At 36.7% G+C, this 27,522-nt stretch overlaps 3 protein-coding genes and 1 pseudogene across 4 annotated transcripts; 2 read left to right on the top strand and 2 right to left on the bottom strand.

Moving 5' to 3' along the window:
* Positions 1-11,523: 11,523 nt before the first annotated feature.
* On the bottom strand, positions 11,524-14,044 carry LOC147548297 (uncharacterized; annotated as a pseudogene).
* An 878-nt stretch (positions 14,045-14,922) lies between these two features.
* Positions 14,923-18,290, top strand: LOC147548296 (uncharacterized). Its single transcript, XM_086669975.1, has 3 exons — positions 14,923-15,532; positions 16,560-16,690; positions 17,115-18,290. The coding sequence occupies exons 1-3, from the start codon at positions 15,416-15,418 to the stop codon at positions 17,860-17,862; spliced, it is 996 nt and encodes a 331-aa protein (XP_086526101.1). The 5' UTR covers positions 14,923-15,415; the 3' UTR covers positions 17,863-18,290.
* LOC147548295 (PHD finger protein MALE MEIOCYTE DEATH 1-like) lies at positions 18,201-22,234 on the top strand. Of its 2 annotated transcripts, XM_086669974.1 has the most exons (3): positions 18,687-18,993; positions 19,874-20,082; positions 20,251-22,234. In XM_086669974.1, exons 1-3 carry the CDS (start codon positions 18,977-18,979, stop codon positions 21,342-21,344), a joined length of 1,320 nt encoding a protein of 439 aa, XP_086526100.1. In that variant the 5' UTR covers positions 18,687-18,976; the 3' UTR covers positions 21,345-22,234. The 2 variants fall into 2 exon arrangements, with proteins under 2 accessions (XP_086526099.1, XP_086526100.1); XM_086669973.1 differs by having other exon boundaries at positions 18,201-18,993; positions 19,874-22,234.
* Positions 22,235-22,534: 300 nt separating this feature from the next.
* Positions 22,535-24,557, bottom strand: LOC147548294 (sugar transport protein MST6-like). The gene is made up of 2 exons (XM_086669972.1): positions 23,340-24,557; positions 22,535-23,234 (listed from the first exon to the last, which is right to left on the bottom strand). The coding sequence occupies exons 1-2, from the start codon at positions 24,426-24,428 to the stop codon at positions 22,785-22,787; spliced, it is 1,539 nt and encodes a 512-aa protein (XP_086526098.1). The 5' UTR covers positions 24,429-24,557; the 3' UTR covers positions 22,535-22,784.
* Positions 24,558-27,522: the final 2,965 nt, after the last annotated feature.

The following is a 27,522-nucleotide window of genomic DNA, read 5'->3' as shown; positions in this document are numbered from 1 at the left end:
ATCTATACTAGTATATATATACTACTAAAGTGCAGACTGCGAAGTATGTACTATCATTGAGGGGGTAATTCATAAGAGGACCATATCTTTCTTTTGGGTGCCTTTATAGTGGCCCCTCTATTTATTCTGGCCCACTGTCACCCTTGACACTTTTCGTGGGTCTCGGACTGAGCTAACACTTATAATGACAGTACAAATAAGCTTCCAAGTTCCCTTAGACTACTTGCCTAGTCCGTGAGACGTGAAGAGAGAAAGTTGTTTTTTCGAAGGCTGACCTCTTATTTATTACGTATTTTTGTAAATGTTCATATCTTGTTAGTTTGCTTTGATGCTTATTACTCCACCTTTTCTCTTAAAGACGCTATAGTAGTTCTAGCTTAACATAATCTTTTTACACTATTTGCCAAAATTGAGTTTCTAGAGGGGGCACGGTCAGTGTCAACCCATAAACAATTACAACAAGCATAAAATTATTAAGGTATACTTACTTAATTTAATGGCTTATGTACATCTTAGCATTTGACACTAATGGTGTCTGTAAAGTAGTCTTAAAAAGATATGCAGCAGTGATGCTATGCCCGATCAATATTTCAGTTGAATCCCGAAGGAGTATTTGGCCAGTTCAGATCTAGTGAGAAAAGTGTTTCACTAAATCTGATACTTCCAATTACCCTGGTCGGGATTCGGCCAGAATATTGGTCGGCCATAACATCATTGAATCGAATCTAGTAACTAATACATTGTATACTTGTGGCACTATAAAAAATATCAGTTTATCTAATGGTGAATATTTGGATGATGGTTATCTAAAAAGATAAGATAATAGTGTTGTTACATATTGAATTATGTGTTAGTAAGTATTAGCTAAACTGCTAGAGCGTCTCCAATGCAACACTCAACTTGAATCTCAATAAAATATGGCAACAGTAAATGTTGAAATACTAAAAAGAAAATTCAATTGTACAGTTTTTTTTTTTAGTATCTCAATTGACCCACATCGTCAATTTATATATAAAAATAAAAATCAAGAGTGAGTCTATAAATGTTGAGTTCTTCGAGTGTTGCATTGGAGAAGTATTTCGAATTGAGTATCTTAAAAGTGTCACCTAGGAAAGAGATCTCAATTCATACTTGACACATTAGATTAATTGAATTTTTGTTGAGTGTTGCATTAGAGATGCCCTAGGCACGATTTTTCAAGCACAACAGGAAGAAATCATAACAATCCACAAATTCAAATCAAAATCAATTGATACCCTAACTTGACAACATCTAAAAGTATTTGAATGGAAAAGTAGAAAACCAAAATAACATTGTACCAAAAAGCAAAAAAAATTAGACAACGTTATACCAGAAAAACAAAAAACGAGGGGGGGGGGGGGGGGGGGGAACGCATGGTGGAGAGCAAACGCGATTAAGAATTCATTTTTATTTAAGAATATTGACTATGTTTTGTTACGAAGGTTATAAATAATGAGCTCATCTAAAGTGAAAAAACAAAAAACAAAAAAGGAAAAGGGTGTTCCACAACAGAAGGCTTAATTATGTTTCGGCTCAGATCCTTGACTAATTTATCACTTTGAATTTCATTAAGTGTCAGAACAGTTTCATTTGGTCCTCAAATCTTAAAAAAACAATTTTATCCAAAAATACTTTTGGAGTCCGAAATGAAATTAATCTCCAAAAAATGTTAAAACATTAATATCCATCTTATTACGAAGGTTATAAATAATGAGCTCATCTAAAGTGAAAAAACAAAAAACAAAAAAGGAAAAGGGTGTTCCACAACAGAAGGCTTAATTATGTTTCGGCTCAGATCCTTGACTAATTTATCACTTTGAATTTCATTAAGTGTCAGAACAGTTTCATTTGGTCCTCAAATCTTAAAAAAACAATTTTATCCAAAAATACTTTTGGAGTCCGAAATGAAATTAATCTCCAAAAAATGTTAAAACATTAATATCCATCTTATTACTATGCCTCTCCCTCTGGACTTTACGATTGTCCTTTGGCAAAAGTGTCAACGACCTTGACTCATATTTTTAAAAAAAATCTTTGAAAGGTCACTCAAAAAGTTGTTGGACTTAGAAGATCGATGACCAACGATCACCTGTCAGCATCCATAAAAAAAGAAGTGTGGTAAAAGGCTTGATGATGTAGATGAGAGAAAAAAAAAGCGAGGTAGATATATTTTAACAACACCTAAATTACAATGGTATAACAAACATATTTTTTAAAAGGGTCCACGGGTTTTAGGCCCAAAATAAAATTCAAAAAGGGATTAAGGTCCAATCTTCCCAAAAATAGGATTTAAGTCCTTTTCCCTTTTGGAAGAAACATTATTGATACATAATGTGTTATGCATGAAGCATATAAAAAAATGGTATAAAGTATGAAACTTTAACAATAAATAACACGTTATTTAAGAAACAAAACAAGAATCAATAAATAGAAAAACACTGTAACTTTGACATCTAGACATATTTAATTTAACTATACTAAATGTGTTTTGTTGTAGCAATATACGTAATTGATACTAAATAACGTGTATTTTGCGAACCAGATAGTAAGTTTGAAATCAATCGGAAAAATCTGAGAAAAAAAGAAAGAAAATTTTGAAGATTGATATTCAAAAGTAGGTTTTTTCTTATATGAAAGGTTATAATGAGTATTATGATTAACTAGAAATGATAAAGATCTGTTTTTTTATAGAGATGGGTCAATTTGGACTAAATATCCATTATAGTTATTCTTTGGCTTAAAATCCTATATTAATATTAGGGTGGACTAAATGTGTGTTTAGGTGTAGATTTTTAGACTAGAAACTCAAAAATTATTTTTAAAATTATAATTTTAGGAGTTAAAACAAATGTCGGATGCTAATAAGCACCAAAGCAGTCAGTTGGTCATCACGACACAAATAACCATATTACACAAACCTACACCAATAAACGAGGTGCCCCCATGTATTGAGGGGGTTATAAATCTTAAATATTTGGGTGGGATTAAAGTAAGGAATGAAACTTCGGTTTCGGTGGAAGTTTCGGTGGGTCCAAATGTGGAAACGTTTCGGTCTATGTGGAAATTTTACATTTTTGCCTAAATGTTAGAAATATGATGAAATTGTATATTGATGAGACATGAAAATGTCCCATTTGAATATCTTAACTCGGGTTAGTTAGTCCAATTCGAGCAGTTACTCTGATGAATTGTGCATTTCTTTTGTCCAGGTATCATCTAAGGAATTGAGCACGAAAAGCGGATAAAAACGGGAGAAAGACATACGAGGGTCATTTTGGTCATTGGTGATTCTAGAAATTTTGGTCAATGTTAGTGCTCGGTTGAGAAGTAGAGCCCGAGACGAACTCGTAGGCGGAAACAGAAGTGAAATTGGAGTCCGGACGAGCACAACTGAGCAAGTCAAAGTTGGTGTCAAATTCTATCGACCAAGTCAGCTAGTAAACACGTGTACGGAGTTGATTGTTGTCAGGATATATTCTGGCACAAGGGAGATTTTATAGGGCCTCCTCATTTTTGTTAAAAGGCCCCCCCCCCCCCCCCCTCAATGATAATTTACCAAGTAAAATAGTTCATGGGGAGGCCTTTTAACAAAATTGGGGAGGCCTTATAAAACTTCCCCTGGCACAATGGGACGGCTCTCTGGGTTTTTGTAGAGGTATGTTTCGATGCTTCGGGTACATTAAAACTTCAATACTCCCTATGAATCTGACGAACTTGGATGCTGGGCACGTGAATCCGCAAGGAGATGATGTGCGCATCGTGTAGTTTGATGTACCTCTGTGTAGTAAAGTTTAGCCTACTCAGCCATCACAAAACCAACCGAGAGATTCCAGCTCAACTCCATACCTCAAAGATTTCAAATTTGATCATCTTTCCCTCTCTCGTCTTTATCTCCTGGATACTAAATTGGAAACAACCCAAATTAGTGGATGAAATCTCTTAGTGGATTCTTTCCTTCTTCCCCTCTCAATTATCCTCTCATATATATATAATATATATACATGCTATTATAGCAAGTATTTGTTAGAAAACTTAGAGAAGGAAAGAGGTGTTAATGGAGGAAAGATCACAGGGGGATTTCTTTTTACTCAAGAGAAGATTTTCAGATATTCTTGAAGAGAGAAACCGTGAGACACAAGCAGCTAAATAAATCCTTTCTCTCTCCCTCTCATCTCTATCTCCTGGAATCTCTAATTTTAGAGAGATAAAGAAAGTAAATAGAGATGGTTGAAGAGATGATTGATAAGAGATTTCTTCAATCTCTTGAAATAGAAGAAAATATAGAGAGATTGGATGATAACTACTCCATATCAAGAGATAAGATTGGAAATCTTGCTTCTCTTAACATAGAAGGATTCGATTGAATGAAGAAAATTAGAGATTTTCAATTGAAGAAAATTTGCTAATCTATGAAATATAAAATAGAAAGAGATTATTCTTATTGAGAATAAAGATTTTTCTAGAGTGATTGAGGAAGAAGATATATTCATAGATTTCTTTAGAGAGAGATGGAAAAGCTCGGCTGGAATTAGATATTTTCGAGAGCAAGACAGAGAGAGCTGGAGATGAAGAACTGATTTGGAATTCCTAGAAAGGATACGAAGAGATATAGAGGAAGATTTGTGGCACTAATTAGAGGAGATTGTTGGAGAGATTTGAAGTCTTCTTTCCTGTCATCTATATAACAAAGTAAAGAACACAGGGGATAGCATCTCGGCTTGGGGGGCTTTAACTAAAACAGGGGGTTAATCATCTTCTAGTTCTTCTCTCAGGGCTTCATTCAATATTAAGATTGAGAGAGAAGAAGAAGAAGAAGAAGGGAAATTGGTATAGGAAATATCATTCTCATCACTTTAATTATCTTCATCTTCTGTTGAGGAAACAATACAGAGTGTCTTTTATCATTTTTTTTCTTTATTATTTTCCTGTCTTTGTGAGAGAGAGAGAAGAGTGAACAGAAAGATAGAATGAAAAGAGAGAAGAAGGAGAGCATTTGTAGAGAGTAAGAAAGACTGATTTGAATCATCATCCAAAAGACTTATATTTGGTGATCTTCTTTACTTCATATTTGATTTCTATTTCATGAAAATGTTAATGATAGTTTTGATGGCCATGATGTTGGAGATTAGAGGTATAGATACTTCAATACACTCAATAAACTCAAAAGATTCACATCAACATACTTTCATATAATAAAGCTTTTTTAGATCTACACAATCTCATAAAACAAGAGACACAAAGTTTTGTCACAATATTAAACTAGATATTGAAGTTAGTTCTTACCTTAAACACAATATTCATACTAGATCTATGTCTTCTTCTTCAAGTTTCTTGTATACTATTCTCCTTTTACTTTCTCTCTCTAGATTGTTCTTGAACTTGACTAAGAAAAGAACTCTCTACACCCTTTTAATTAATTTCATGAGGCTTTTACATTTTTACCCCTTCTAGTTTGGTAAACCATTTACTCAAACCCACACTTTTATATTGGGCCCAAACTCAAATTTGGTTTAAAAGCCCCCTTTTCAACATCCCCCCTTAAACCAAATTTCCATAGCTTCTCATACCTAACATCCACTTCAATCTCTCAAAGACATCATGCTTCAAGGGCTTCGTAAATATATCCGCTATTTGATCTTGGGACTTGCAATACATCACTTCAATATCACCTTCCTTAACATGTTCACGAATAAAATGGTAGCGTGTATCAATGTGCTTGCTTCTTTCATGACAAACGGGATTCTTGGCTAAAGCAATAGCCGATTTGTTATCAAGGAACACTTCGGTTGGACCAACTTGAGGGCATTGAAGATGCTTCAACATATTTCTTAACCAAATTGCATGACAAACCATGGAGCTAGCGGCTACATATTCCGCCTCACAAGTAGATAAAGTCACAATGGGTTGTTTTTTAGAAGACCAAGTAAATGCCGTGTAACCCATAAAAAATACAAACCCCGATGTACTCTTTCTTTCATCTAAGTCTCTACCCCAATCACTATCGGAATAACCGATAAGCTTAAAATCTTGTTCACAAGAGAAAAATAAACCATCATTGAGCGTACCTTTAATATATCGAAGGAGCCTCTTTGCAACATTAAGATGAGATTCATCCGGTGTCTCCATGTACCTACTCACTAGCCCAACTCCATAAAGAATATCCGGTCTTGTACATGTAAGATAACGTAGACTTCCAATCAAACTTTTGAAATATGTAGGATCGACATCACTTCTTCTTGAGCATTTTCTCAACTCCACTCCACTTTCAAGAGGGGTGTTTACCGGATTACATGACTCCATTTTAAACCTTTTAAGAACTTCCTTAGCATATCCACTTTGAGAAATAAATATGCCATTTTCCATTTGCTTCACTTCAATACCAAGGAAATGACCCATCAACCCAATATCGGTCATATCAAATTCCTTAATCATGCTCTTCTTGAACTCATCAAATAGTCTTGAATCATTACCGGTGAATATCAAATCATCAACATAGAGACAAACAAATAACATACCTCCACCTTCTTTCACTTTCATATATAAAGTGTGCTCATGAGGACACTTTTCAAATCCATTTTCTTGAAAATACTTATCAATTCTTGCATTCCATGCACGTGGAGCTTGCTTTAACCCATAAAGGGCCTTCTTCAACTTATAAACTTTATCTTCTTTGCCCTTTCTAACATACCCTAAAGGTTGTTCAACATATATCTCCTCCTCAAGGATACCATTCAAGAATGCCGACTTGACATCAAGTTGATAAATTTTCCATGAATATTGAGCCGCTATAGAGATTAACAATCTAATTGTTTCCATACGAGCAACGGGAGCAAATACCTCACTATAATCAATGCCGGCTCTTTGCTTGTAACCTTTAGCTACAAGTCTTGCTTTGTATCTTTGGACTTCTCCACTTGCATTCTTCTTTGTCTTATACACCCACTTCACACCAATAGGTTTGTATCCTTTTGGCAAATTTGTCAACTCCCAAGTATCATTTTTTTCAATTGCATTAATTTCTTCATTCATAGCATTTTCCCATTTTTCTTCTTGGATGGCTTCTTCATAACTAATAGGATCACAATCAATGAGAAAACAACACAAGTTTAATTCTTCTTCATTATCCACAACTTCATATATCTCTCTCAAACTTCTTGTTTTCATTGGCCCTTCATTAGAACTTCCCCCCGATGATGAGGATGATGGAGATGAGGACGATGGTGTTTGTGGGTCTCTTTGAAATTCTCTTGGTGGCACATCTTCTCCTTCTTCTCCTTCAAGTCTAAGTTCAACTTGAACAATTTCTTTTCCTTTCCATTCCCATGCCAAATCTTCTTCAAATACCACATCCCTACTAAATAGAACTTTATTGACAATTGGATTAAACAACTTGTAACATTTCATTTGCTCATTATACCCAAGAAAGATACATTTCTCACCTTTGTCATCAAGTTTTGTTCTTCTTGCTTCCGGTATCTTTGCATAAGCAATACATCCAAATATCTTTAAATGAGATACACTAGGCTTGTAATAACCCCATGCCTCTTGTGGGGTCTTCATATAGACACTTTTAGTGGGACATCTATTTAACAAGTATACGGCACATGCAACGGCTTCACCCCAAAATTCTCTAGGCAAACTTTTTTCTTTTAACATGCTTCTTGCCATGTCTAATATGGTGCGATTTTTCCTTTCGGCAACTCCATTTAGTTGTGGTGTGTATGACGGAGTAAGTTCATGAACAATCCCATGTTCTCTACAAAACATATCAAATGCTCTTGAGGTATATTCTCCACCTCTATCGGACCTTAATTTCTTTATCATAAAACCACTTTGTTTCTCAACCATGTTCTTGAACTCTTTAAATGCCTCAAATACTTCGGATTTATTTTTTAAGAAATAAACCCATGTTTTTCTACTAAAATCATCAATAAAAGTGAGAAAGTAATTGTTACCTCCATTTGTCATTGGCTTCAATGGACCACAAACATCGGTATGCACAAGCTCCAATATATTAGATGCTCTCCACCTCCCTTCTTTAGAAAAACTTGTGCGATGATGCTTGCCAAAGATACACCCTTCACACACTTTGTTTGGGTGATCAATACATGGTAAACCCCTTACCATATTCTTGCTTGCCAAGGTCTTCATCCCATCAAAGTTTAGATGCCCAAGTCTCAAGTGCCACAACCAAGATTCATCTTTCACAATAGAGTTTAAGCATTTTGCATCACCATGTTGAATGTTCAAGGGAAATAATCTATTCCTTGCCATCTTTACCTTAGCAATTAGAGTTCCACTTCTATCTCTTAATGTGAGATGAAGATCCTTCAATCTTATATCATAACCTTTTTCTAAAAGTTGTCCCAAACTCAAAATATTATTTTTCATTGCGGGAACATAATAGACATCGGAAATATAGTTATGTTTTCCATTTTTTAGTTGAATGAGGATATTACCTTTCCCTAGCACCGGTATCTTTGAGGAGTCACCGAACTTTACACACCCTTTCACACTTTCATTCACTTCAACAAACAATTCTCTTTTTCCACAAATATGATTACTTGCACCGGTGTCGAAATACCAAGTGTTTGTTAGTGATTCGTCAAGACCATCACAAGAAAATAACAATGTAGGATCAACATTAATTTCTACTTCATCTTCAACAAGGTTTGATTCTTCCTTAACTTCATTTTTATACCAACATTCATTACTATAATGCCCAAGCTTGTGACAATTATAGCATTCAATATCCCTTTTGTCTCTACCTTGGCTATTATAAGGTCTAGTAAAGTTTCCTCTACCTCTTCCTCTTGGTCCATTTGTTCTTCCTCTATTAAAAAAATTTCTTCCTCTTTGGTTTCCAAAGCCTCTTCTACCATTATCATAACCTCTACCATAACTCTCATAGCCTCTTTCTTTTTGGGGTGTATATTGTTTTTCTTCTAAAGTGAGTTTTGCTTGAAGTACTTGATCAACCGAACAATTTGAAGAGGTTGCGACATTTCTATTCACCCTTTGTTCATGGATTTGCAATGTTCCCATCAATTCATCTACCATCATGGATTCCAAATCTTTTGATTCTTCAACGACAATAACCACATTATCAAATTTAGGTGTCAAAGACCGTAAAATCTTCTCCATCACCCGAACATCATCACATTTTTCACCACACCTTTTCATTTCGTTAACATTAGACAATACTCTTGAAACATAATCGGAGACAAGTTCTCCTTCATTCATACTCAATCTTTCAAATTCACCACGCAAAATTTGGAGACGAACCTTTACCACTTTATCAACTCCTCTAAATGAATTCTTGAGAATATTCCAAGCCTCTTTCGATGATTTTGCTTCGGACACTTTTTCAAATGTAGGACCATCAATTCCTTGATAGATAAGAAATAAGGCTTTTTTATCCATCTTTCTTGAGTCTTTAAGAACACACTTTTGTACATCATTCATAAAACTCTCTTCTTCTTGAGTTGGTTCTACATAACCATTTTGAACAATATCCCACAAATCTTGAGATCCCAATAATACACTCATTTGAATACACCAATGTTCATAGTTCTCTTTAGTTAACCTAGGTATTTGAGGTTGTATCATATTTGACATTTTCTTAAAAGATCCCCAAAAATTTCTCAAACCCTAGATCTCAAAAAATGTTGAAAAAGCTTGAATTGATAAACTAATATGGCTCTGATACCAATTTGTTGGAGATTAGAGGTATAGATACTTCAATACACTCAATAAACTCAAAAGATTCACATCAACATACTTTCATATAATAAAGCTTCTTTAGATCTACACAATCTCATAAAACAAGAGACACAAAGTTTTGTCACAATATTAAACTAGATATTGAAGTTAGTTCTTACCTTAAACACAATATTCATACTAGATCTATGTCTTCTTCTTCAAGTTTCTTGTATACTATTCTCCTTTTACTTTCTCTCTCTAGATTGTTCTTGAACTTGACTAAGAAAAGAACTCTCTACACCCTTTTAATTAATTTCATGAGGCTTTTACATTTTTACCCCTTCTAGTTTGGTAAACCATTTACTCAAACCCACACTTTTATATTGGGCCCAAACTCAAATTTGGTTTAAAAGCCCCCTTTTCAACACATGAGTAGTTAGTTTTCGAAACTAGGGTTTTAGATGAAGTCTATGATGTATTACTCTCTTGATGTGTTTAAAGTAAGTCAATTAGTCCTATGATCGTTTATAAGTGCACTTACTCTCAATTCGTGATTCGTTTTTCATTATGCATGCTTCTTGAGTTGATATTCTATACTTAGAGTAAACTCTTTGATAGGTTATACTTCTTAGTTGATGTATAATAGTTGAGCAATTACTATATAGAGGATCGATGCATATGCCTTTAGTTTTGTTGTTTTAACGAAGATACCTTCCGGGCTTTCTACCATTCATGTTTTAGAGCCCGAGTAAATAAAGGAAGTAATTGACTAATCAAATTAGATCATCTTTAGAGTGGTTTCATTGATGGATTCAAGACCCTAGGCTTTCTCCCTAGTTGAGTTCATCTCTTTTATTCGTTTTACTATTTTATTGTTTTGTCTAATCACTAAAACCAAAATCATTTGAAAAATCACACTACTTCTAAGTTAAGAACGAATTTGACTAGTCTCTGCGGATCGACCCGGTCTTACCCGAATTTATTACAACTTGACACCCGTGCACTTGCGGGTGTAGACCTATTTAGGGTAACCTTTTAGGCCCATCATATATAACAAGTCTCTTTAACCATAACTAAGCATAAAAGGATGTAATCTTCATTTGAACAATAGTTTATAATGTAGAATTGTAAATTACCTCCATTTTGTTACATAAGACATTAAAACCAAAATGATCTCCTACCCCCTTCATCACCGTCGTTTGGACGTACATGAGATTCATTTCCCATAGCATTGCAATATTCATCCCATGGCATTCGGCTTCGGAACCAATTCCGATATTGTTTAATGTGTGTCATGTATTGCTCTTGACGAATTCCGCATAGTGGTCCAATAATGGGATATTGATGGTAAACAGGAAAACTTGGTTGTTGAGGTATAAACATTGATGGGCGTTCATCTTCACTAGTGTTCTAAGAAATATGACTTGGGTAGTTATATCTAACTGATGCAGATGAACTATCGTAACCATAAGAGCTATTGTCGATACCCATACTACTAAAAGTATCTGTAACATCGTCAACATTATTGCCCCAAGAAGTATCTGCGACATTCATACCAGTCAACTGGTTTTTCCTTCGGAGAATATGATACAGGTTCAGCTGGTCTCGGTGGGACTCCGTGATCATGATCTTGCGTTGCATGATCAAAGTTGTGTTCCTCCGTGAGAGGGACATATCCTTCATTTCTCTCGTTACTATCTTCCTCAACATCATTACTCTCATTATTCTGTCTACCATCCCCGTTTTCACTATCTCCTGACGACCTAGAAGGTGAATTAGTACTTGACGAACTTGTGTCCATCAAACGATTAACATTTCAGCATGTGAGTTGCTCGTGTAGGAATCAGTATTTAACCCTAGTGTAGAAGAAATTTGAGAGCTTGGTCTATTGTTTGGCTCATCCATTTCAGGTTCTCCCACTTCTCTAACCCATTCATATAAGGGGTTTTCTTCACCTTCTTCACAGAATATATCTGTTAGGTCTATAGGACCTGAATCTTGGTAATCTTCTTTTTGGTGCTTAAGTCTTAGTCGCATGTCGTAATGCACAAACACATGTTTTTCAAGTCGTTCATGGCCAAGACGATTTCTTCTTTGGCTTTGTATAAGTCCAAACGTGCTCCAATTTCTTTCGCATCCGGATGAAGATGCGGTCTGAGCTAAAACCTTTATAGCAATTGATCTTAAGTTTGGAGCATCATTTTCATACAAGAGCCACCACTCAGCTGCAAACAGACATACTTATTTAGGTTTGATTAATTGAATTATAATGAATTGTAGATGTTTGTTCCACTCACTACAAATATTTTACCTAGCTGAGTTATTTTTCTTCCATTTATTGCAGTTGTCTTACCGAAGGAACCCGATGCTTCTCTAAAAGTCTTTAGCTGTAATTTAATGACTCAAACAAAATGAATACTTCTTTCCCTCATGTTAAAAACATTTCAAAATATATGTGCACTAACCTCTAGTAGAGAAGTTGCTTGTTCTTCTGGTAGTACCAGTTTTCTACCATTTCCTCAACAGCGTTTAACTGATCCCCTCGAATCGAAAGACCATGTTCGTATTGGTAGCTTGGGTTAAGGTAATAGGCTACATTTCAGTTAAATAAATTTCATTAAACATTAAGTGAAGTAATTAATACTTAAAAAAATGAGAAGAACGCATAATTACCAGCTAGATGGAGAGGGTGTGTGAGATGCTTTGTCCATCGGTCGTCAATGATCTTCAGATACCCCCTAGGAGAACGAGCATCTTTTTCAACTTGAGTTTTCATTAGTTCCATAGCATAGTAGATGTATTCCATAATAGACTTTTTGTCGCCATCTACCATTCGAAGGACTTTTGGGATTGGCTCTAGTATATTGACAACAATATGCACCGAATCTCAAAATGTGTGTTTTTTTATTAGTCCTTCTATTACTCTTTCTTCTGAACTATTAACACCCTCAAAAGCACGCCATTGTGAAGAAGCAACCATTTCTTTTAAAGAATGTTTTTTTTGTTGGAGAGACTCCAAAGCAATATAATTCGTGGCAAATCGTGTTAGCCCTGGACGAATTATATCGCCTCCACACTTATCTCTCATCAATGCAAGGATTATCGAATGGTTATATATAAATTTTTTTATTTGTCTTGCACGTTGCACAACTTTTTGTACCGTCTTCGTCTCTCTGATATCCTTTAGAATTAGATCGATGGAATGAGCTGCACATGGTGTCCGAAAAAGGTTGTAACGCCGCATTAACCTTCTGCCGACCATAACGTAATTGCTTCCGTTATCAGTCACAATTTGCACGACATTCTGTTCTCTTACGGACCGTACAACTTCTTCCATAAGTTTTTAGATGTAATCCGAATCTTTTTTGTCTTTTGATGTATCGATGGATTTGTGGAACATCGATTTTCCATCACAATAAACCGTGATAATGATAGACAATCGAGTTGGTCCTGTCCACCCATCACACATGATGGTGACACCATACGTCTTCCAATTCTTCTTTAGACCATCCATATACCCATTTAATTCTTCAACCTCGTCATCGAGAAAGGGTCCCCTCAACTCATATGCAGTAGGAGGCTTTACACCTGGTCCAACTCTAGCAATATCATCAACCATGTTATCGTAATAAACATTGTTAGCAACATGTGGTGGAATTCCGTTAAAATGTATGAACTTCAAAATTGCTTTTCCCATCTTCTTTCTAATATTCCCGAACCCAAATGCCTCTTTTATCCTTTTTTGTCTTCCACCTTGAGGTTTCAATGAATGTGGGTCGATTGGTAACTCATCTCATGGATTGTAAGTAGATGGTTGTCTAACACTCTGTATTCTTGCGAAACCCCGTTGTCGTGACGTTGAACCCATGTTGACATTAGAGCCACCTCCTACATCGTAAGTGGATTGACTAAATGAACGTCTTTGGTTACCACTGCGACTATCGTGCAATGGCCTTTTAACTGCTTCCCTGTACTGTTGATTCTCGATATCGTCATCGTCGTTGTCAAGATCAACTGTTTCATTTTGTCTTTCTGGAAGGTCCATAACAGACTCTCGAAACTCAAAATTTATTCTATCTCTCTTATTTTTCTCTTCAATACCGTGTTTTAGAATCCTATTCATTTGAAGTCTAACTTCTTTTGGACATATCGGGCATTGAGCGACATTACCAAAACCGGCAGCTAGATGTTGTTTCAAACGAGTGACCCCTCCGGATCTAATAACTTTAGCGCAATAAATGCACTGAGATTTTTGTCGGTCGTTGTCTACTTGCGACCCATGCTGCCATCCTATGTCGTCTGATCTTCCTTTACGTGACATTCTTAAGAAAGAAATAATAAAAATGTCAATAATAGGGCTAATTGGCAATAGATTATGTTAGTTAGAGGGCTAATATGTAATATAGTCGGTTAGTTAGAGGGGAAATTTGCAATAATAAGGTTAATCTGCAATAAAGTGTTAATTTAAGGACTACTCTACAATAATATCAGTTATTTCAGGGAGTAAACTAAAATAAAAGTAAAATCAAGGGGTCAAAATAAATCAAACATCAATTTTGATATACCTGTTCAATAGTAAAAAATCAGATCCCTTAAATCCCAATTTCTATCGTCTTCTTCCTATTTCTTCTGTTTAAACGACTCCTCTCTCTAGATTGAGCTTCAACCGAACCTCTTTCCTCTCTCTCTCTAGATTTTCTTCAACCAAACCTTTTTCTTCTCTCTCTAGATTTTCCTCCAAACAATCAAATGAAGAACTACATGAAGAAATCAAGAACAAGTAAAAACTAGAGAAGATGAAGAAGAAAAAACTAAGGTATGAGTTGCACTTGCTAATCTGTTAGTTTCTTTATAAATAGAACTCAATCCTTAACACCGACAATATAAATTCGAATCTTATCTCTTGGCTGTTGTTCCCTCAATAATTTCTGCTTTTCTTTAAAGGGAATAGTAGACCCACTCGGGTTTTTGAGTTTTTTTTCAATTTTCGAAATTTCGGTTATATTTCGGTCGAAATCTGACACGAAAAACATGCAGGTGTATTTTCACTTCGGTAGCGTGAAAAATCGAATTTTTTTTCGAAGTTTCATTCCTTGGATTAAATACCCGCCCTAATTACTTTAGGTAATAGGCCTCTAGATTTAATACAAATTGGGGGAGTAATTTTAGGACTTGCAACATTTTAGCTAGCCCCTCCCTAAATATTTGTGGGTTCTTAGAATTTCACACAGTCAAAGAGATAGGGAAAATCTTCATCAAAAAAAAAAAAAAAGAGATAGGGAAAATGTAGTACTGATAAAGAGAATAGAACTGGCACTGTCAACACGTATATTCCGGTGTTTTAGGTAGTCAGTCTCACACTCTTCTCTTTCTCTCTCCAGCACTTGTTTTGGTTGGAATTAAGCTAGCTAGGTTTCAGGCCAAAGTCCGCCACCGACACAGTGCCAGAAAAGAAAATACAATAACCCACTTGCCCCATTCTAGATCCAGTCATCATCCTATTATTCTTATATCAAATCTAGGGCATTTCAAACTTTTTTCATTTATCAATTTCAGTTTTCGCTTATTTTTCTTGCTGTAATTCGTGGATTCGGAACTTAAACTCAGCTTGAACATTTAGTTATTCAAGGATGGTGGAAGAATTAGGGTTAGAGAATGCTTTAGTTTGAGATAATCTTGTTCACTATCAAAGATGATGTCTTCTTCTTCTTCCAATTCGGCTACTAACGGTGGCGCTGGCAACTACATTGAACATCATGTATCTAAATTGGACACTCTTGCTGGTGTTGCCATCAAATACGGCGTTGAGGTTAAATTCATCTCTTTTTTCTTTCTCTTGAACTATTCTGCTGTGATCTTCTCGTTTGGAAATAGTATTAGTTGTTGATTGCTTAAACTTATCTCATTAGGTCATTAATTAGTTGTAATAGTCCATTAGTCTGGATGGTATTTGACTATAGTACAAGGCTTCTAAACTAGGGCACTCATTTGCTCCTAGTGAAGTGCTACAATTACTTAGTACTCATTCTCACTCAGAATAGTGATTTTGGACTACTGGGATCTTCAAACAGTAGTCCAAGTGTATCTAGAAGACGTAATGCTAAGTCAGCTTCTGAGTACGATTTTAGTAAGAAAAAAGCATTTCGAGCACTTCAAAGAATCGAAGTCAATAAAAAGTAAATAACCATTGAAGCCTCCGTCAGAAGCCTGACTGACACAGGTTTGACTCCATGGGTGTATAGGTGCTCCACCAAATTGCTCTTGGCTCGCCCTCACTCTTAGCACCCCCACGGACTGGGTAGTCTGAGGTCCAGCACAGACTCTGGCCAGCCCGAGGCCCACGGGAAGTGCCAAGAGAGGGGCCGGCCAATAGCAAAAAAGGCGGGGCACCTATAGGGGCACCCTTACCCCATTGATAAACATTTTCGGCATGAATTATCCTCAAGAGTGGAGGTTTGGTGTTCCTGAAGGCTTTCTAGACCAGATATGAAGTGAAATCATCATTGTCCATGAGTAATATATGGTTCAGTATCTATGAGGTTTCAATCTAAGACACATCGATATTGTGCATCATAAAAATTTTCCACGTTAGTAGGGGTATTAGTTCCTCTTTGGATAAGCTAAGCATGCGTAATTCCTTCAACAGGGAGCAAGAAAAACATCTGCAGCATTAGTAGAAAAGCATGTCACATATATAAAATTATGTGTTGATTCTTCATTCATATTATATAAATGACATTGTGTCTACGCGCAGAAAATTGTATCCGTGTTTTCTTGTAGGATTCTGAGATGATGAGTTTATCTTAATTGAAATGCAAACTTATGTAACTTATTAGGTTGTGGACATTAAAAGGATGAATGGGTTGGTCACCGATCTTCAAATGTTTGCTCTCAAGACACTGCGGATTCCTTTACCTGGAAGGCATCCCCCAACTTCCAATCTGTCGGATGGTCCAGCTACTCTTGGGTAAGCAATACTCTATTTTTTCAGTATTGTACTGGTCATTGAGTTTGTTTTAGTGTCGTCTTGCGCTCCTTCACCATCCTTGACACTATCTGATCCCATGATCAAAGTACTTTACTATATGATGATTTTTTTGAGCAACATGTATCTTGAGGACCTCGGTTGAACTTGCTTCACGAATTAGTATCGTACAACCTAAAATCTTCTCTCATGTAAAATTAGAACTCTAACTCTGATGCAATAAACCTCTCAATAATCATTTTGTGGAACAACATTAAACTCTTAATTTTGCAAAAGCTAAAAGAGATTGTCTAATTTCAATCTCCTGAACTTTTGGACTGCAATTTTTTATTGGTTCCTGGTATTTGGCCTTCAGAATGAATTCCAGTCCATATGAAGGCGCCATAACTGATCAATCTTGTTGCAGAGAAAGAACCGTTGCACAGATTCCACCCAGGCGATCTCGTAGTGAGGTATTGAAGTCACTAGAATCTCTCGGGCTTGGTTCCCAGCACCGGAAAATTTCTCCTGCCATGAGCAGTTTGCAGAGCTACTATTGTAACAAAACTCCAAATGGGAACAGTACAGAACAAGGCACTGAGATGACAATCTATAAAACAGGTAGAGCTGACATCTTAGGAGATATACCGAAACAATTACCTCTAACCGAGACATTACCAGACCGGCATGAATTTAGAAGCTTAAAGAATTGTTTTTTGCCCAAAAATGGTGAACTAGCCATGGATATGGCAGTTGCAGATTCCAATGAGGCTGAAAAATCAAATGAAAAATCTGTACGAAGGCGTCAGAAAGCTGATTCTGAGATAGGTTTTCGCACTCCTGAAAAAAATAGTGGCGGATCTGAAAGGAGCCCAGTTCCAAAGCCTAAATCTGTAAGCCAAAATGATGCAGACATAAGTTGGTTGAACCCTATTCCTGTAGGACTAGGAGACTCTCTTATGGCTGATGGGTTTGTTGGTATGGTTAGAAAATCATCAAGCACATCAAATTTACAAGATCAAGAAAAGAATGGGTCTTCTTCCATTTGGCCAACTTCAAGATGGAGTTTGAAACCAGACTTCCAGACTCTTTCAGCTACATCTATTAGTAGGCCAATCTTTGATGGCTTACCGAAACCTTCAAGTGCTAGAAGGAATAAAGCAGCTCTTGATTAGTAGTTAGCTCCTTTTCGTTCTGTCTGATTCAATTGTTGTACATTTTACGCAAGGAAATGCTCTTACTGTGCCTGGATTTGGGAAAGCTCAGACAAAATAGAGCACAAGTACACCCAAGTGAACAAGAGAAATGTATAAAGAAAAAGCACACAGGAGAGGCAACTAGGATCAATATGGAAATCGTAGATGATGACGAAGAGTAAGTAAAGAAAGGTATGTATTTTTTCCGTTTAGGTTATGCCCATGTCTGCTTGACGCAGCTGCGGAAAGAACTCGGAAAGCCTTCTGCTCTCCCCGGAAAATAGAATGTAAACATTGTTCATTGAGAATGTAACTCTGTATTTGAGATGTTTTTATAGAGAGAGAGAGAGAATGTAAACATTGTTCATTGATTTGCTGAGTAATTTTGTGTCCATGATTTTTACAAAGAGTGTGCAATGAACTTATACAACAACCAGGCACAAACTTGAGAGAGAAAAAGTAAAGAAACCTAGAGAGAGAGACAGGGAAAGGGTACTACTACTACTATTTGTTAAGAAAAGCAGTTTCAAGTCGTTTACAATTAACCAAATAAGCAAACCCATAAGCCATATTCTTGATACTAGATTCATGTAACTCAAAATCAGAAGTTGAAGTTGCATCTGTAGAGAAAAAAACCCTAAAATTCCTCACAAATGCTTCCCTAGCAGTAGTTTCACAACACAAATTTGTCATAACACCTGTAATTATAACCTCTTTAATCCCCTTCTCAACCAAATACTCTTCCAATCCTGTCCCTTGAAAAGCACTATAAGTATTCTTCTCCACTACTTTTTCTTCTTCTTGTTTTCCTATCTCCACCATTAACTCTGCTTCTAGGGTTCCATCCATAATCAGATTATTGTTCCACCATTCTCCTAGCATACCGTAATCAGATGGGGATTTATGAGAATGACGAGTGAAAATTACAGGAATTGAAGCTTTTCTGCAGATGTCAATGGTGGTTTTGATATTTGACATGATTGGTTTTGCTATTGAAGAGAAGTAGTTTTGCATATCTATTACTAAGAGAACTGAGGTTTCTGGATTAGGGTTTCTCTTTCTGATTTCGAATTTCTCGTATGATGATGATTCCATGCTTTTCGATTTCAGGTACAAATTTCTGGTTTCGATCTATTTATGCTCGACTCTCTCTCTTCTAGGACGTTCTTTTTTTCTGTTGAAATTCTAGGACGTTCTTCTTCTGCAAACGGTCTGAACCCAAGTAAAAATAGGAGCAGAAAATTATGGCTGACTTTGGACCGAAATACCACGTGCCGGGACGACGTTGAACTTTGTGTCTCCAGAGTCCAGGGTCACTGACTGTCATTTCTATATTTTCTGTTTTAGTCCCTGGAAGGTATAGTATTCAGTACTATGTCCCCCACAAAAACAATCTAGGCCTCGATCAAAATCGGGGGTACAAATAGGTACTTTGACCAAAATATCCCCAACAACCATATACTTCGTTAGAGCAAGTCTAACAACAGCCTTTCTCAGGCCCTAAAATCCACTTTTTCACCCAAATTTTACAGCCTCAGCCTAGCTACTAAAATTCAGCTCTAACCTCAGCTTCTGTTGCGACCCTAAAATTTGAATTTTTAATTTCTCAATTTACTTAAATAATTCGATTGAACAACATTGATGACATACTGCCAATTGATTAAAAATTTAAATTTATCTAAATACGACTAAACAACAATAGAAAAATTAAAGATAGCTAGAAGGGTTTTTTGAGTCTTGTGGTCGACCGTTAAACCAAGCTTCTCGTGCTGTTATAAGCATTCGTGCACCATTCTAACTGTAACTTTGATTTGTTTAATTATATACCCAAAAACAAATTGAGTTAAAACAACAATGTAGTAACAGTGAGTTGAATCAACACCCTACTACCCTTAAGCAAGTAAAACTCAGTGGGTCAAAAAGGTGTCTTCTTCAACCTTTCTGCTGTCACTCGAAGGAGTTCAATTTCTGGGTATTTTATTTGTTTCAGGAAAGTTTCAGTTGAAGACGTATCGAGGAAGAGATCAATGAATCTTCGTCTTCTTTATGGAGTAGCTTATGGGCATCCATGGTTTGGTAGATGGGGATACAAATTCTTCCATGGAAGCTTTGGTATCACCCAACATAAATACATAAGATCAATAGAGATTCTAAGCTCAACCAATCTTGATGACATTGTTCGTGATTTCCGTAAAACAGGTAAAGAATATAATCATATCAAGAACATTATTAGATTTTACAGAGCAATGAGTGAAACCCAATTGATCACCATTAAAGATCTTCTTCTTTTCATGCTTATTACACACAAAGCCCCTTCATCACTAACTCCTCTTCCTACTCGTACTCCTCTTCCGGTATCTAAACCAGTCAGAGTTCATCAACAAAGAACCCCATTTAAGGATATCACCAACAAAAACAACCCAATTAAGTATAGAAAGTTTGGATCTTTTGCTGTAGAAATGGGAAGTAAATGGCCGGTTAGAAGGTTAGAATATGCAGCGAAGGTAATTGTCGATGCATTAAAAGAAAACAAAGGTGGGATGTGTCGTCAAGAATTAAGAGATGCAGCAAGACTTCATATTGGTGATACTGGGTTAATAGATTTTGTTCTGAAATCCATTAACAATTTGATAGTTGGTAATCATGTCGTTTTTCGAGCAGTTAATCCGACAACACGAATATTAGAATTCAAGATCCAGGAAATCGACGGAAATGATATACCAAAGCTGGACAAGGCTGAAACGGGTTCGTGTGAAAGTTTTACTGAAACCACATCTGCAGGTTTAGATGTCTACCTAGATGCTCTATATCTCTATAATGAAGTTCTTCTTCAAGGGGATACGTACAATTTTCTGAACGAGTTAAACGGGTTTGCAACTCGTACAGTTTTGGATAGTAAGCATTTTGTGAAGGAATGGCCACATCGGGATGGAGAGAATGATTTGCTGAGGTTTTTCTGCCGTGTGATGCCTAGTAGCATTGAATTGGAAAGTGAGTTAACTCGGTCGTATACATCAGCACCGGGTGAGGTAGTGGTGTTACCGATTCACGCCACAGTTGGTGACTTGAAGATGGAAGTTGAGGTTGCCATGAGAGATACATACTGCATAATGGAGAAGTTCGTAGTCAGAGAAGTGGAAGGGATGAATGAGATGAAGGATGAAGAAGTGTTATTAGGGGCAGTTGAGTCAGGTGCAGACGTATGGGTGTTGGGCAATGGAGTTGATGTAGGGAATGAGTTGAAGATCGAAGGTGGGGCTGATAGTTGGACAGTGGATTGCAGTTGTGGAGCTAAGGACGACGACGGAGAGAGAATGTTGGCTTGTGATGTGTGTGAGGTTTGGCAGCATACGAGGTGTGCTGGACTGGTCGATGCTGAGAAGGTGCCTCCTCTGTTTCTCTGCGCCAGATGCAGTTTCTCTCTCATGCCAATGAGGGTTGATAACATGGAAGCCGAGTAATATACTTGAATAATGGTCGTAAAATGAGCTAGATATATGCCGGTCCATTAGTAATGAGCTTGCTTCGGACTAGTACAACTAGTGCTGGAAGCTAGGGACTGTTTTTTCTTGTTCTTAGAACTTGAGTTGCTAGAGACTGTTTTTGCCGCTTTTGGGGTTTGTTAACATCAAATACTTACACAAATTCATTGATTGATTCAATTAGTCGTTCTTTTTCCGCATTTCAACATGAATGTTGATATATAAAGAAGAGTTGATTTTCATTTTCTCCCAAGGAATACATGATACTGAAAGCATGGATTAAACAATTTTGGTTTTATGTCATAAGAAATATTGGAGTCAATAAGATTTGAAATCAAGAGCTCCACCTAAAAATGGATAGGGCAAATGAGGTATTCTAAAGAAGAATCTAAACATGAACTTCCAACCGGTTGGTGAATATGGGTCGAAGAGAAGGTCTGAAGAAGATTGGGGAATTTCGCTCGAACGGGCAGAATTTCAAACTCACAAGTTTAGGCACATTGCAGCTATTCAATCTGTCATTGTAGCTCACCCACAGTAAGAAAAGAAAACAGCTCCTATTCTCTTCCATTCCTAATATGATCCAGGATCTGATATCAGTAATAAAGTCATCCTTGATGATGATCGAAGTCCATACTTAAGGCACGTGAGTTAATAATCGTATAAGTATATGTCGAGGGAATGTTTCTTCTCCTTTTCTGTTTTTGCTTGAGATTACCTTGATATTTTATTGTGGTATCCCTCTGGGTTGCAGTTGCAACATGATCTTAAAAATTTAGCACAAAGTAATGAATGTTACACCATAGTTAGTTTAAGGATGTACTGGACAAGTTAACTAATGAAAAGGTAATTCAGGAACTAGCAACCAACCAAGAAACTCCTATATCGTCTTAATGTAATATCACATCCTTTTACTAACTATAAAAATAAGGATTCTGTAATATAAACATAGATTACTACTTGATTTTAAGTTTGGCCTTGATGCAGTGGTTGATTTGCTTTAGGAGCTTGATATCATCGACGAATGAAAGTAATTGGAAATTTCGAATACGATATTTGTGGTTGCACTGGTCCTAGTTTTAGGTTCATTTATAAATGAACATTGCAAAGACCTCTGAAAAACTAATGACACCGCTGAAACTAGAGAGAATAGCGAAAGAGTTGTGAGATGGCTAAAGTAAGCTTATAACAGTTACCTCAATTATCAATGAAGAAAGTTCGATTTTGGTTTGTTATTTCTCTTGTTCATTTGCTTTGATTACAACAATGAATAAAGAGAAGTCGTAAATTGGATTCTGATACACTAGCTTAAACAAGAGAGAATAATAAAAAGGAATTCAATTGCCCAGACTAGTATAACAATGATCATTTTGTTGTTTTATACATGTATATTGATTATTGACTAGTATTCTGCAACCTTCATGTTTGAGAGTGGCGGTGACCGATAATGGCTTCCTCTGGGATGTACTTTCCCCAGAACCAATGTTTCTTCCAGACATTATTCATCTCTTCGATGGGTACATTCTTTGTCTCGGGCAAGAAGAAATAAATGAAGAGTGTCATTAGGAAGACAAAGCCCGCGAAGAAGAAGAAGAGACCAAACTTCATGTGGCAAAGCATGTAAAGGAAAAGCTGGGCAATGATAAAGGTAAAGAGCATGTTCACTGATACATTAATGGCTTGCCCTGCTGACCTGATCTCCAACGGAAAGATCTCACTGGGTACCAACCAACCCAATGGTCCCCATGACCAGGCAAATGCCGCCACGTAGGTACAGATCAAGAACAAGACAAGATACGATGAGGACTTTGACATGGATCCGACACCAGCTACTCCAAATTTTTCCCCGAGGATGACTCCTACAAGAATCTGGAATACAATATAAAATGCATTTTGTTAGGATGTATTATATATTTAGACAGAGAGCGAGAGAGAGTGAGATAAAGACTAAGAGAAAGATGGACAGAGATTTACCTGGCAGATGAGCATCTGGATGCCACCTTCAAGAAACAAAGCTCTCCGGCCAAGCTTGTCGACAGTGGAGATGGAAACAAAGGTGGCGAGCATGTTTACAATTCCAGTAATAACGGCAGACATTAGAGATGCATCATCACCAAAGCCCAATGTCTTAAAGAGAACGGGAGCGTAGAACATGATCACATTGATACCAGTGAGTTGCTGGAAGAACGGAATAGCAATGGACATCACAAGTTGTGGTCTGTACTTGGGTTGCAAGATATTCCTCCATGGATGTTCCACCTTCTTTGATGCTTCACTTGCCTCAATAAGGTCTTGAAATTCCTCCTCTACTTCTTCTGTTCCACGGATTTTCTTTAGCATAACCTTAGCCTTCTCTTGGTGTCCTCTTTCAATTAGGGAGTTCGGGGTGTCAGGGAGGAAGATGGAACCAACAGTCATGATGATTGCTGGTACAGCAGCAAGAGCTAAAGACAATCTCCAACCATATCCGCCTTTCATCTTGCTCGTTCCGTAGTTCACAAGATTTGCAATCAATATACCAATTGTGATTGCCAATTGAAATCCCATGTTTAGTGCTCCACGAAGTTTTGCGGGTGCCATCTCTGAAAGATAGACAGGGACAGACTGATTAGCATATCCAATACCAACACCAAGTAGTATCCGACCGATTATGAGCATGGCGACATTGGTGGCTGCACCATTTAGAGCAGCACCACCCAAGAAGATGACTCCTCCTACCAACATGGAAACTTTCCGGCCGAAGATTCTTGTTGTTGCCGAGGCAAAAAAGGAAGCGACTAAAGCTGCAATGTAGAGGGAAGAAGTGAAGCTTGTTAACAACTGGCTGTTGAATTTACAGTATTGATTTTCATGTCCTGTTGCATTGTGCATTTTTGTGTATACAGATGGGAAGAACTTGAGTAGGAAAACATCCATGGATGTCACCCCTCCTGAAATTCCAAGATCATAACCAAATATGAGACCACCAGTGGCTGCAACAAGACATGTCATGAGCACGAACATGGTGACCTTCCCGCCATAATCTTTTACGGGTCCACCCGAAACAACAGCACCTCCAGCCATGTTATCACAAAATGCAAAAGATGAAAAGGTATCTGTTTCACAGAAAGGTAACAAAACCTTCAAACCCTCTTCTTTTCTAGCTTTAGTTCCCACTTAGATATTTTATTTTCCACTTGAATTAGTGTGGGTGACGTTTAAAGTCATCGATTCAACGTTTATATAACTCATTGTTATGCTAAAATTAGCACCTAATCCAGCAGTTTTAGATCCATACCTAGATAATGCAAGGATTGGGAGATACTATTTTTGGTTCATTTAATTCAATCTGCCAACTTATTATCTTTATGATTCAGTTTTTAGTTTTTTGATTTGTGGATTAAAATATACATTGGTTCTGAAATTTTCTATATCCTACAGCTGGAGTTTAATTTACTCTTTAAGATGATACAGAAACTACAGAACTTTAGTTGTTTCCTTGGTTTGTTACCATTGTTTTAGCTAAATATAGATGTGAGAAGATAGATTGAAATTCATTTCTGTTGATCTAATTTAGGTAGTCTTTGTTTTTAAGAAACTTCTGATTTTTTGTAAATTGCTTACCAAGAGTATATTCAGCCGCGGACCCATGATTTGGATCCAGTGAGTGCTAAGTTATATACCGAACTGAAAAATTTGCTAACACAGTAGTAATTAACGAGAGAAAAACTATCTACACAAATACATTATATGTTAGAGTATTATAGATGTATATCGAATCATGGACGGAGCCAAAATTTTACGTTAGACAGAGTTGACCATAGATTAAAACGGTGTGAAAGAAAAATCGATTCGTATGTCTAGTTTTAAAGACGATAATTTCTACTGTGAATACAGTCTCTTAACTATACTTTTTCTTTATCTTTTTTTAAACATTAAGTGATAGTTTAGAAATATAAAATCTATAATATTTTAAATTATCTTCCTAAAGAAAACAAAAGGCATAGGTAAGGGGCTGAACTAGAACGTCTTATGCCTCGACTAAACCAACAACCACTAAGCTACCATTCTTTTTAAACATAATTTTTTTCCTTTTTCTTTTCTAACTAATAGTAAGGAGAAATGGGCAGAGCCAGGGGAGCGGGCGCACCTCCGCCTGACTATATTTGATGCAAATTATTGTGGGCCTCTCTGCCAAGACGACGGGCCTCACGGTGGAGAGATCAAGTAGGCCTCACATTCAAGTCACAATAGGTCTAAAATTAGGAGTTTTCAAACTTGGTGTTTTATTTATTGAGCCATGATTCAATGAGCTCAAGCTCACATGGAGAATTGTGAGCTTGAGCTCCTTGTTCCTTGATCTTCTAAGATCAAACAACGAGTAAATAGTATAGCTGTACTCCTTAAAAGAGGTAAAAACAACATATACTATTTGCCACCTTGCCTCTCGGTCTCCGTCTCCACATAATCTCGGTTATGTTTTTTTTTTTTTTTTTTAACATAGGCAATTGCCTCTATTTATTTGCTATTCGAGCTCAAAAGAATATTGGCTAAATCTGCCGTCAATTGGCTTACAATGCAGTTAGGAGTCGTAATGATCTCCTTTGTTTTAAATAAGTTCAAATTAAAAACATGTTTCGCTAACAAGTGAGCAACCTGGTTCGCCGTCCTCGGGAAAAATAAAACGAACAATTTCTAAGGATTTGAGCTTTCCTTTTGGTCTCTGCCAATATTTTTGATCTAACTCTCCAAGGACCATCATCCGGGTTTTCTAATCGGTTATGTAATTAAACAGAAAAAGTTGTCTTATAGTATATATTGTTTTTACCTCTTTTAAGTAGTACAACCGTACTATTTACACCTTCTTTGATCTAAGAAGATCAACGGACAAGGAGCTCAAACTCAAACTCACAATTCTCCATGTGAGGTTGAGCTTATTGAATCATGACTCTCATTTTTATTTAGGAGTTTCTAAGTTGGGTATTTTATCCGTTTCTAAATTTGGATTAGTGGAAATTAAGAAAAATAGAGTTTAGTAATGATTGTCTTCCTAGTTTGTATCTATGTAGAAGTGTCTAAAACTCAATAAAAGGAGTTCAGTCTGTCCTTGCTATTTACATCTTCGAATAATCAAATAAAAACTATCTTGATTACATCTCCTTTTCTAGTTAATTAGTCATTATTTGACTTAGTTTAACGTCAGTTTAATTGTTTGTTTTAGTTCCGCTTCTAGATCAATATTTTATATGAATTTCCATGGTGACCCTAAAATAAATTTTTCATCAGTTTGTAATCTAGATTTGATCACAGATAATAGATAAAAGTGTTGGGTTTTGGTGTCACCTAGTGTTGTTAGCGGAATCTCAGACATCTAATATGTCTAATACGAGTTTCAAGGATCACATGCAAGAACTAAAGATGAACTAGAAACGGAAGAAGAATACCTTATTCGCTTTCCCTCGAACTTAAAATCCAACGCCTTTTCGGAAGATAAAGAGCTTCAAAGTGTAGCTCCTGTACTTGAGACACCAAGTAGGTTGACTTGAACTCCCTTCCTTTAGTCAGCTAGGACCTTGATGAAGGTTGAGAAGAAGAACTCCTATCTTCTTGACTAGATAGATAGAACGAGAGTTTTTTTTTTCTCTAAAACCCCTCTTTCTAGATGTCTGAGAGATTGATTTTCTCTTGAGAAAATTCCACACATTTTCTGTTCTCTAATTAGTCCATATATAGAGAAACCCTAATTGGAATCATATTCAAACTAGGTTTCAATATGGACCACAGAAAAGATAATGTCAGAAACCTTTTTTAACTGGGAAACCTGGATGGAAAGGATTCCATCAAAGGTTTCCCTTCTCTTATAGCCGGCCAAATCACCCCCCTTAATGGGCTTGGCCTGGAGGACCCATGCTCCAGCCGGCCATCACTTGGGCGACCCCTTCAACTTGTCTCGGGCCTCTCTTTTGGGTCCGGTTCTATCTTTGTCTGGAATCTTCCTAACCTGTTTGGGCCTATTTAGTTGGATCTTATCCATCTATTTGCCAAGTTCCCTCTAGTCAATTCTCTCCGTTCAAGCCACCACTTTTTAGTGTCGTTGTAGGATCCGGTCTATGTTAGTCGCGGATTACGGAAGTGATCCGAAGATCGTAGTTGGCTTCTAGCTACGCATTACGATCCC

Source organism: Eschscholzia californica, unplaced genomic scaffold, assembly GCF_041429995.1.
Source record: "Eschscholzia californica isolate CP2 unplaced genomic scaffold, dmEscCali1.0.p SCAF_3, whole genome shotgun sequence".
NCBI lineage: Eukaryota > Viridiplantae > Streptophyta > Magnoliopsida > Ranunculales > Papaveraceae > Eschscholzia > Eschscholzia californica.
The sequence above is the reverse complement of the archived record's forward strand: the minus strand, read 5'-3'. Positions and strand labels throughout refer to the sequence as shown.

Bases quoted from the DNA above. Each gene is read 5' to 3' on its own strand.
- LOC147548296 (XM_086669975.1), top strand. From the start codon at position 15,416: ATGATGTCTTCTTCTTCTTCCAATTCGGCTACTAACGGTGGCGCTGGC. The intron at 15,533-16,559 runs GTTAAATTCATC...GTAACTTATTAG, and splicing joins CCATCAAATACGGCGTTGAG to GTTGTGGACATTAAAAGGAT. The intron at 16,691-17,114 runs GTAAGCAATACT...ATCTTGTTGCAG, and splicing joins GATGGTCCAGCTACTCTTGG to AGAAAGAACCGTTGCACAGA.
- LOC147548294 (XM_086669972.1), bottom strand. From the start codon at position 24,428: ATGGCTGGAGGTGCTGTTGTTTCGGGTGGACCCGTAAAAGATTATGGC. The intron at 23,235-23,339 runs GTAAATCTCTGT...ATTGTATTCCAG, and splicing joins TCCAGATGCTCATCTGCCAG to ATTCTTGTAGGAGTCATCCT.